This window comes from Vicugna pacos, chromosome 7, assembly GCF_048564905.1.
Source record: "Vicugna pacos chromosome 7, VicPac4, whole genome shotgun sequence".
NCBI lineage: Eukaryota > Metazoa > Chordata > Mammalia > Artiodactyla > Camelidae > Vicugna > Vicugna pacos.
The window spans coordinates 9,813,415-9,825,118 of record NC_132993.1 but is presented as its reverse complement, the minus strand read 5'-3'; the positions used below and the strand labels follow the sequence as shown (position 1 = coordinate 9,825,118).

Here is an 11,704-nt window from a genome sequence, read left to right as displayed (position 1 = left end):
TTTAAGAAATCTCCGTACTGTTTTCCATAATGGCCACACCAAACTGCATTCCCACCAGCAGTGTAGGAGGGTTCCCTTTTCTCCAAACCTTCTCCAGCATTTATCATTTGTGGACTTTCTAATATGGCCATTCTGACTGTGTGAGGTGATATCTCAATTCATTGAGTTCTTTAAAACGTTTACCAATAACTTTCCACACACTAAAAATTTATGCAACATTAAAATAGATGTCACATAGCTTTCTGGTTCTCTCTTTAATAGTGAAATGGAGAAAAATCAGACAATGGTCACAGAGTTCACCCTACTGGGATTCTGTCTTGGCCCTAGGATTCAGATGCTTCTCTTTGGACTTTTCTCCCTGTTCTTTGCCTTCACCCTGCTGGGGAATGGGGCCATCCTGGGGCTCATCTCCCTGGACTCCAGGCTGCACACCCCCATGTACTTCTTCCTCTCACACCTGGCCATCGTGGACGTAGCCTATGCCTGCAACACAGTGCCCCGGATGCTGCTAAACCTCCTGAATCCAGCCAAGCCCATCTCCTTTGCTGGCTGCATTACACAGACCTTTCTCTTTCTGAGTTTTGCTCACACCGAATGTCTTCTCCTGGTGGTGATGTCCTATGATAGGTATGTGGCCATCTGCCACCCACTGTGATATTCTGCCATCATGAGCTGGAGGGTCTGCGTCACCCTGGTGATGACTTCCTGGGCCTGTGGCTCCCTCCTGGCCCTGGTCCATGTGAGCCTCATCCTGAGACTGCCCTTCTGTGGGCCTCATGAAATCAACCACTTCTTCTGTGAAATCCTGTCTGTTCTCAAGCTGGCCTGTGCTGACATTGGGCTCAACCAAGTTGTCATCTTTGTTGCTTCTGTGTTTGTGTTAGTCGGGCCCCTCTGCTTGGTGCTGGTCTCCTACACACGCATCCTGTTCTCCATCCTGAGGATCCAGGCAGCTGAGGGCCGCAGAAAGGCCTTCTCCACCTGCTCCTCCCACCTCTGCGTGGTGGGGCTCTTCTTCGGCAGTGCCATCGTCATGTACATGGCCCCCAAGTCTCCACACCCCGAGGAGCAGCAGAAGGTCCTTTCCCTGTTTTACAGTCTTTTCAACCCTATGCTGAACCCACTGATCTACAGCCTGAGGAATGCAGAGGTCAGGGGTGCCCTGAAGAGGCTACTGTTCAAGGAGATTCATTTTCAGTTGGAGTGACATTTGAATCACCAGGTTGAGTGCTCCAATATTGCTTAAATCCAGAAAAGTTACCTACTCTTTTCTTGCATGTGACTTAATAACATAAGAGCAAGCCTTCCCTCTTCCTTTGAGGGAAAGATTTTAGATATATTGCATTCATTGATTTTTCTATCAGATATGACTTTATCAGATATGATTTTTCTTTTATTGCTCTGAATTGAATATCTGTGAAATTAAAAGTTATTCTAAATCATTTTCTGAGTCCCAAAAGTTGAATAGTCTTTCCACTTCCTTACCCTAACTATATAAACTCACTAACTGCATAGGTCACAAATTAGGAGAAAAAGACAAAAAGATGCAGTGGCAGGATCTCCAAAACCTAGAGGTACACTTGTCCGCCCTCCCAAAATTGCACTTCCCTTGTTCAGGAGTGCCTCAGGGATGCCTAGTTGGTTGCATTGCATGATGTTGAGAAATTTCACATGAAAATTATTGACTCATATGAGGGATGATGAGCAGGTTGAGTGAGGAACATAATTAATACAAGTATTTAGGAGAAAGCAGAGTAGATAAGAGGAACGCCTGTGGGCAGTGTGGGAACAGTCATGTTGTTTACAACTCTGGGGGTGAACTGGTTCGCTCATAGCCAGCAAGAGGGTAAAACTGGGCATTCTTCCCTTGAATAGGCTGACAATAGACACCAAAGAAATAGTTGGGGTTGTTATATAGATTCTCCAGAAAATTTTGAGTGTTGAGCTGTAAGTTAAGCAGGTGTACAGACTATCTCTGTATACGGTTTTCAGTGTCTTTTCATCAACACTTCCATAGCAAAATTTTACCAGATTGTGTAAGCATGTAGTACGGTATGGCTGGCTATTCTGCCTGATGGTGGATTCATTTTACTGATGAATTCTACTTTCCAAATCCAGTGGTCAGGAATGAGTCTCACATATTTTAGGTGGCTTTTTCAAGTGTTACTATAAAATTCACTTTCCAACCTGCCCTGAAACAAGGATGTCGATTTGCTTCCAGTCTTTCTCACTTTCACAATTAAGAGTGAACACACGACTTGTTCAGAAGAGTAAGTCTGCACCCTTCATTGGGGATTAATAATTGCTCAACCCAACTCTTAATTACTGTGTGTGGGCAGCAAAGCTAACTGAATGTAAAAACCAAATGGGTTTTTACAATAATAGTTAACCCTTGAATTAATCACTTATCCAGTGCTGTACCCTCCATATTGATACAGATCATTTACATGGATCATCCCATGTAGTCATCATAACAAAATTCATGAAGAAGTTCCCATTAACAGTCTATTTCATATATACACATTTCAGAAAATAGCAAATGTCAGACTTTAACCTTGACAGTCTGGTTCCTGAGTCCTCTGTACTTAACCATAACAATGTAGTAAGTCAATATAAATGTTATCAAATAAAGAACAAGGCTAAGTTATCCCAAGGAAGGATGTGTTAACTGGAGGAGGGTCTCCATACTGCTTCATGTGTGCCCAAGTGAGCTGCTGCTCTGTGCTTTCTAAGGCGTGGAAGATTGGAAATTATTTATGAGGGGCTGGTTGTCCTGGACAGTGAACCCTATGGGCAGAATTGCAAAAAATCATTGAAATTTTGGAGGAATGTGGACCATGAAGAAGGTGAGAACAAAGGCTTTTCTCACTGAGATTGGTGATTTAATTCAGCTAAGACCCAAAACCAACACACCAAGACACTAACACGCTCTGTCTCTCCCTCTGTCTCTCTATCTCTGTCTCTGATTCTGTCGCTCTGTCTCTCTCACTGTAGGCCAGTCACGGCACTTTACGTGTATTATCTCACTTAATCCTCAAAACAGCCCTTTGAGGCAAAAGACAATCCCCACTTTACAGTTAAGGAAACTGAGGCACAGAGAGATTGAGTAACTTGCCCAGTTCACAGCTAAGGACAAATCACTTGAGGACTGAACTGAGGCAGTCTGCTCCCTGAGCCCACAGCCTTAACCACTGGGTAACACGGCCTCTGTGGAGCTCATCTGTGGGTAAAGTTCCGGGACCTCTCGAGGGTGAAACAAACCAGTGACTAACCCCAGTGAGGGCATGAGGCTTTACACAGAAAAGGACTGACATTTGCTAAAGAAAGCAGCTTGACTCCAAACTGATATGTGAAAAGTGGGTGTAGTAACGAGAGAATGGTGGTTCCAAGGGTCAGAGGTGGCGGAGGGCTCTGGAAATGAGCTGCGCGATGAGAGAGGAAACAGTGGAAGGAAAGGTTGACATTACAGTTCCCCACTGGGGTTTCACCAGTGGAGGAGAATTAGAATGGATGTTTGGTAGTATTTTACCTAAAAAGACCCCTACCTCAAGACAAAGGAATTCAGATTTCATTTTCAGTGTTCACAGTTGTTAAAAGCTTTCAGGTAGTATTTCCTGAGCACTGCTCAGGAAGGTATCAAGTTCCACATATAAGATGAAGAGCTCCCTGAGGGCAGGAACTGGACTCTGTTCATCACTTTTTCACCAACCCCAGCACACTGCCTAGCATCGAGTGAGCACTCCACATCACTGTTCTGGTGAATTTATGAGCCTTTATCAGCTGACTACTTACACACACTTTTCAGTATTGAATTATCTTTTGATTTTTCACATTTTAAAATTACCCTTATTTGCAGAACGTAGTATGGTAGAAAATAAAGCAAAAATGTATTTAGTACCACCTGTGTACCAGACACTGTATTAAATTCCTTAGATGTGATCCTCATATCAAAGCTGTGAAGTAAGTCCTAACAGTATTCTCATTTATAGAAGAGAAATTGACATGTAGAGATTTAACATACTCCATGTCACTAAAATGTCAAGTAGTGGAATCAGAATTCAAATCGAGTCAATCCAATCTAGCTAGTTTAATTGTGAATAATTTTTTTTGAAAAGGACCTCTGATACTTACATCTTCAGTGGCTAGACCAGACCTGATTTTTTAGTAGTCTCTCAATAAATCATGACCAAATGAAAAAATGAATAATCATTTAGCCCAAACTTCTATCTGAAAAGAAAAAAAAAAAGGTATGGAGCTCCATAAAATATGTAATGTAAATATGGCAACCATTAGTCTTTCAGATTTAGGCATCTTGCGTATTAGTCACTTTTAGTTCCGTATGTACTCAGTTCTTGCAAAAATTTCTTATGGGGTGAATATTAATAATTAATTACACCCTACTTGCCAGTGATCCAAAGGAATTGCAAGCATATTAAGATTACCTAATAAAAAAGAGCTATGAATATTCATTTCTGTCATGTAGAACAGAGGTTATGCGTCTTTCAAAAAGAGCACGCCGCATAGCCAAACATTGTGATTATGATACGTCAGAGGGCGCTTGTGTAGCAGGGTAGCCACGTAGAGGGTGTTAACCGTCCTATGTATTGCAAGATGGTGGAGAGTTAGAAGCTGTAACTACTGAAAATGAAAGGTATGGGCTCCTGTGGGTGGGAACCAGTTCACAAGTGCTCGGAATTGGATCCCACAGTGTCTTCAGCATGTCACATGGGCACTGCCAGTCACTGACCTGTCGGACGACTGTTGTTTGCTGGGTAGTGTAGACCAGCACTTCTCTAGTGTTAGCACGAGAACTCGGGTCATCTGAGGATCTTGCAAGAACACAGGTTCTGATTCAGCAGGTCTGAGTGGGATGGGCAGAGATTTGCATTTCAAACAATCTCTCCTGTCTTGCTGCTGATACTGATCTACAGACCACACTTTGAATATTTATGCTATAGAGAAGCATTGTTAAACCTGTGGTTCTTAGGAAGAAGAGGGGAGAAAATGCAAGAAGAGTCAGAATATGGTCTCACAGGGGGTCGTGGCTGTGATGCTTGACCCCAGATCACAGGGAAAATGCCACTTTTCCTTGGTGGCTCGCTTTGATCTGTTTTATTTGTTTTGCTTGTTCTCTGCTGTTTGTTTTTTTTTATTTGAGTCTCTCTGTTGGACCAGGAAACAAGGTGCATTTCTGAGCATAGCCTGGGTTAGTTCTCAGAGGGCTGGCCTGGAGCCAGGACACCTGGGTTTCTATTCCAATTCTACCAGGTTGCTGTGTGACTTTAGGAAAGTTACGTAACTGCTGTGGGCATTAGTGGCCCCACTGTAAGATGAAATGCTGGACTAGATGACCTACAGTTTCCTCTCAGTTCTCTAATTCTATGCCTGTCTACTAGCTTTCCAGGATTTAGGTTTTTGTTTTTTTTTTCTTTTACGTGAGACAAAATAAAATAGATTATTTTTAGAATTGAATAGAATTAATTCCTGAGCCTTGCACATAATAGGAGTTCTAAAGTAACCACCAAGTTATGAATAATATACTTCAATTAAGGATCTTAGAACTATGAATGGCATAAGATCTTCCACATGAATTGTCCTCCCTAAGAAAAACCAGGGTTTTGATATCCTGCTGAAAAGATTAAGAATACCACTCATTTGCTAAGAGTCTCAGATCTCCTGTGCTGGTGTTACACAGTTGGTATAATGATATTAATAGCTTGCATTAATTGAGTGCTTATTCCATATCACGTGCTAGTCTATGAGGGTACATGCATTATCAACCTCATCTTCACAATTGCCAGAGGAAAGATTTACTATCATATTCAAGTTATACATGAAAAAAGTCAAGGCACAGAGAAGTTAAGCACCTCTCAAAGGTCACACAGTTAGACACAGCAGGACTCTCATCTGGGTCTTCCAAACACCAAAGGCCATGTCTGTAAGTACTCACTTACACTCAGTGGAGACTCCTCTATCTACAGTTAACTAAAGCTCAAGAGGAATAAGAAGGCTGAAAACCCACCCTAAGAAAGGGGATGGTAATATCCCTAACATAGTTTCACGTGTATAAAAAACAAGAGGGTAAAATACAGATCCAGGAGACATTAGGCAAATATGCAGGTAGAGACACTCAGACTATTCACAGAACAAATATGAGTCACCAGTAAATAAGAAAGTGTTTCTATCCTCCGTCAGGAAAATCTACTTTTAAAAGGAGGGGACACGTTTTTGCCCAACAGATTGTGAAAAAACAAAAGTTAATACTATGTATTGTTGGCGAATATGTGCGTCAAAGTAGTCACTCAAACATCGTTGATGGAAGTATAAACTGGTACTGATTTTGGATGCAAAAAATTTAGAAATATCTACTCAGTACTTAAAATGTGAATGGCAATCCTAAGAATCTATTCTAGAGATATAATTAATTAATGTATGTAACTGCACAAAAGAAATGTACCAGAATTTTAATCTGAAATTTACTGCAAAAAATCCAAATAATTTAATATTTATTAATTTTGGAGTTACTAAATTGTGATTAGCATGTAATGCTACTGTTAAGGAGAACAAGTGTTATCTAAAATGGGCTGCAACAGAAATTACACATCGAATATAGTTACATGAAGAAAGTAAGCCACATTTTAAAAATTCTTTCTCATTTTGTAGGGAAAACTCCTGGATGTACATGAATTAATACAGATGTGGGTGCATGTGGGCATGTGTGTTTACATATTTCTACATATAAAAATGATGCACACTGAGCAGTCAACACAAGCTGCTTTTGGAAAGAGGACTGAGCTATGAGAAATAAATACTTTGTTTTTCTATAATCTTACAGCAAATATGTACTAATCTTAGAATTTAAAAAAAAAAAAAAACCTCTGAAGTCACCCCTGGTCCCTTAAATTCTCAAATGTGTATCAGTACCCATCCCTCAGAAATCAAAATTAAATGAAACAATTATTAAAAACAATTTAGAACTTTGCTGGCCTGACTGCTAAAAACGTGTTTCTTTGAAAATCTTTTTCTTAATTATTCGATATTATGCTGCAACGTTTAAGTAACCTATGTTATTAGTTAATTGGAATAAGAAATCAAATAATGTACAAAATAAGCCATGATTCCCCAGACTCTAAGGCAATTACATGACATAAACAAAAAGTTAATATATTGCACAGTAATTTGATATGCTTTACAATATGAATTAATCTTGGGGACTCCTAATGCTTCAATCTTAGACTTACTAGCCCTTCCTCATTCCTTTTATTTCCATAATAATGTAGGGGTCAAGCTGTAAAGGATGAAACCTCCAAGTCACATCAATTTAACAAAGTTAAAGTTTACTTCTTGCTCACATACAGTCCTGTGTTGGTATGCCAGACAGCCTTCCATGTGCTGATTCAGGGAGACAGGCACTTTCCATCTCCAGGCCCACCATCCTCTAGGGCCTTGGGGACCTCCACTTCCAGCCAGTGATGGGAAGAGAGATCGTGCAGGAGGCATAACCCGCTTCATCCGCACTGCAGCTCTGCAAGTGGCACAGGTCTCTTCTGCTTACATTTCTTTGATAAGAACATGACAGCCCTCCCCGGCCCCCCTCAAAGTAAGAGACTGGGAAATGCAGCCACGTGCGGGCACTTAGCTCCCAGAGACAATAGTGCATAAGGAAGAAAATTGCACATCTTTTAAGGACCCATGTCTTCCTTAAGGAAACACGAACAGCTGACATAAATTAACCCTAAAAATAGCCCTCATAAATTCTGCCTCTTCCCTGTTAAAGATCACAAACTCCATCCTTTTAACTCAAAATTACTAATGAAATACAATTTTGAGCATTATCATTTTCATTGTTAACCACACATTCAGCCCTAAAGATACATTCACTGGTGTGCTGGAAATTTCTTACATTATTTTCTGCTCTAATACAAACTTCCTTTGAAAGGCAATTTAATCTACCCATTTTATGCTGACTTTTATAATATTGCTTTGAAACGACCTCTGTGGTCAAATTCTAGCCACGCTTCACCCTGAGCATCAAAGTTATAAATGTCCGGTGAAATTGATGCCCAACACTAGCAGATAATGTAAATGTTTCATTTTAACTAATCTTGTGTTTTCTGTGTGCTGGGTTCTTTCATATATTTATGTGTCACTTCTATTCTCTTTAAATAATAAACACTATCAAGATAAAAGTGATTTCAGTTTAACAAAATATAGGCAATTTTGATATAGATATTGATGTTTATATTATTAAAGGGTTTTTCTTAAGTTTTAGTTTGTGTGGGAATCCCAAATCTTATGCTTCATTACTGATTATCTTTTAAATTTTCATTTTTATGAATATGTCCATTTATAACCAATATTCCTAAAGTGTTGATAATAGAAATGAGTCTTCTACAGCCGTTCTTTACACAGTTTACTACTTGTTTGTGAAAGGCAGTTTCTTGACTTCTATGTGCTGGTGTATAGTGTAAACATTTGAGATCATATTCATATCAAATAAGATCTGACTGTTTTCTTTGTGTTATGTTCCTCTGTATACATTTATATTTTGTATTTGTTCACATTTCACTCTGACCACTTTTAGAGGCTACCCACAAGTTAAAAGTTGCATCAACTTAATATGTAATGGAAAACAGTATATTTTGAGGTGATGACTTTCCAAAATTTTATATTTAAATTCTGATTGTCATAGTTAAAACTTCCTATTTTTTTATACCCTAAAATGACTCCTTATAACTGATGTTTATACAGTGTTAAGTATAGAAAAACGTTGTTTTCACAGGACTTAGCAGGATTTTTATAGTTTACATCAGTTTTCTACTTTCCAGATGTTCTGCAGTTCACGTGGGCAAGAAAAGAGAAATAAAGAAAAAATATTCTATTCTTTATGGGTTGCCGACTCTGCACCAACTTTATGTAATCAGGACCATTTTTTGTGTCCCTAAATAAGTATGCTGTTGTTCTCATAATGGACATACACAGTTGGAGCACAGGTAAGCGTGTTCTCAACATGTGTTAACCTGTGTACAATTTTCCTCAAGTTTATGCCCTCATCCCAGCAGGTGGGGCATCATACTGTAACAGGCTCATTCGTTTGTGAATTGCCCAACAGCTTGATATGAGATTCACATCCCTCCTGTGTCCAGTATAAGATAGAAGGGCAAACAGACGGGAGGGCACCTTAGGCAGCAGGTGTCTCCACCCACCCGGGAGAGGCAGTGGCCTCTAGGAGAAGCTGCCGTGGAGAGGGTCCTCTCCCCTCCACTGAGGGAACAGACTCTCGCAGCACCTCTTTCAGAGCAGAGATTAGAGAATACTTCCGGCGGGTGACTCACTTTGGTGGTTTGTGTCCTAGAAAACCCTCCCCCTCAGCCAGGTGCTAATAAGCCCCCCGGGACATCTTGCCCCTCTGGATTCCCCAGGCTGCTCCCAGCCTCCATAACCAGCATCTTCACACGTTGAGTTGTTACTTGGAATGAGCTGCTTTTTCAGGGTGCTTCTGCCCAACTCTGCTGCAACACAAGGGACCCAGGTTACACTGGGGAGAAGCTGACCTACGGAGGTTGATGCCAGGAGCTTATTCATTGTCACACTGGTTCTGCTTCCTTAAAGGTTCACCCGAACCGTCTGGAGACCTGGGAACTGGGGCAGTGCTGGGATGCATGAAATCCAAATAATGCCAAGTATTCGGGGACTGTGATGAGTGGTGCTGACTCAGGGGTGTGCTCTGGGTTTGCTAATCGTGTGTCCTGCTGGGGATGAGAACAGAAATAGAAAATGAGGGTTGCTTCGAGTCTCCTTCCCAGTGGAGGTGGGCATGCACCACATCTCACAGCCCACCCCTTCCAGCGAGCCCTCAAGAGCTGCCAGCTACGTTGAGCCCATCAGAGAATAAAACCTTGCTTTCTGACGATTTCATTCCATTTTCAGTTAGGAACAGAAGTGAGGGTTCTGTATCTCCCACAGAAGCTCCCCAACGCAGGACTCTATCCAACCTTCACAAGTGCTTCCCTCTTCTGAGGTCCTTGAGTCCAAATATGGGTGCTAACCAGGTCGCCTTATTTTATTTAATCATCAATTTCTCTTAGATGTGTTGTAGCATGTGGTCTTTTGTTAACTCTTACTCTTATATAGCTATTCGTTTTAAGCATAGATAAGGAAATTCAGTCCTCTGTCAGTGTGGGGTGGTGATGATTCTGCTATGGGGATAGTTTGAGAAAAAGTTCACACTATTTTCATTGGATATAATGTTCACAGACAATGTAAGTATCGAATTTGGTTGATTCCATTCCGTACAGTAGATCAGCAGCTGCATGAAAGCAATAGCCTTGTGGATGTTGATGCTGGATTAAGAATAAGAGGTGCCTGTGTGATTGATGGGTGTAGGTTAAATACGTGGAATAATTTTCTTAAACCAAGAAAGATTATACTGGGATATATTATGGAGTGATCTTTCATTTCAGGGAAACTGGCATTAGTTCAGTCCTTGTGTTTGTGTTTCATCAACAAAACCACAATGTATAATCCATGCTGCCCATATACATCTCATCCGTTACCCATAACCTGGAGAACAGTGTCAGGCACACAGAAAGTACTCAGTAACTTTCAATGTTAGACTTCCTCAAACCTGGAAGGTATGTGAGTGAGTGTGAATGTGTGTGTGTGTGTGTGTGTGTGTGTGTGTGTGTGTGTGTGTGTGAGGTGGTTGAGGAGAGTGCAGAAGAGGGGAGAAGCTGCTACTTAAGGGATAAGATCTTTAGTTTTTAATAGAATTGTCTGTTTTGTGCTCTTTTTAATCCCTAATACCTCTTCAACTAATTGTGCACTTTCCCAACAAAACCATCAAAAGGTCAGGAGCCAAACTTGCTTTACTAATCCTTCAGGAGTATATTATCCACAAAATCACTTTGTTGACTTTTGTTGCAATGAAGACTTTGCCAAACTGACTTAAGGAGGATAATGGCCAGTGAGGTCATTGATTTCCAAGGACTTTCTGAACTACAGAGAAGCCATGCTTTTCAGATCCGTGTAACCACAGGCTATCCAAGCTGTTAAAGATTGATAATAATTGATCCCTGTTATTGAGTATCCCCTGTGTAGAAGGAATATGCTCAACATATCATCTCAGTTAATTAATTTAACCAGTTAACATGTATTGTCTTAATTAATCTTCACAACCACCTCATGATATAGGTACTATCACTTTTCTCCTTTCAAAAAAGTTAAATACTGAGGATTGAGAGGTTAAGAAATATACTCAAAGCCATACCCGTAGTAAATGTGTGTCTGATCCGTAAGCTTATCCGCTCTAGTTACTACTCTGCAGGGCCTCTCGATGCTTTTGGGGTGGTTGTGTTTTTTGGTTTTGGTTGGGTTGTTTTATTTATTTTTGGCTGGAGAATCTGGCTCAAGGCACAATGTGAAGAGCTCATTAACATTTTGTCTTCTTAGATTTAATAAAATTGATTTCTAGTCCATCAGTGAATATTTATGAGACACATACTAAGTTCTAGGTACCACGCGTGGCCCAACGTTTGATCTTTTCATCACTGCCTTGATCAAAAAGATTTCTTCAATCTAAGGGTATACTTTAAACACAAGTTCTTGTTAAGTTAATTCTAAAGTACAAGTAATAGACTTATTGGCCATTATGGTATAAAGAGAGAATATTTCAATATCCCAGATAAGCGTGTTGACAGAGACT

General features: G+C 40.4%; 1 protein-coding gene across 1 annotated transcript; it reads left to right on the top strand.

Annotated features, from left to right (window-relative positions):
* Positions 1-265: 265 nt before the first annotated feature.
* LOC102532126 (olfactory receptor 2A1/2A42-like) lies at positions 266-1,207 on the top strand. The gene is given in 1 exon segment (XM_015244219.3): positions 266-1,207. A coding segment is annotated over 1 exon segment (942 nt).
* Positions 1,208-11,704: the final 10,497 nt, after the last annotated feature.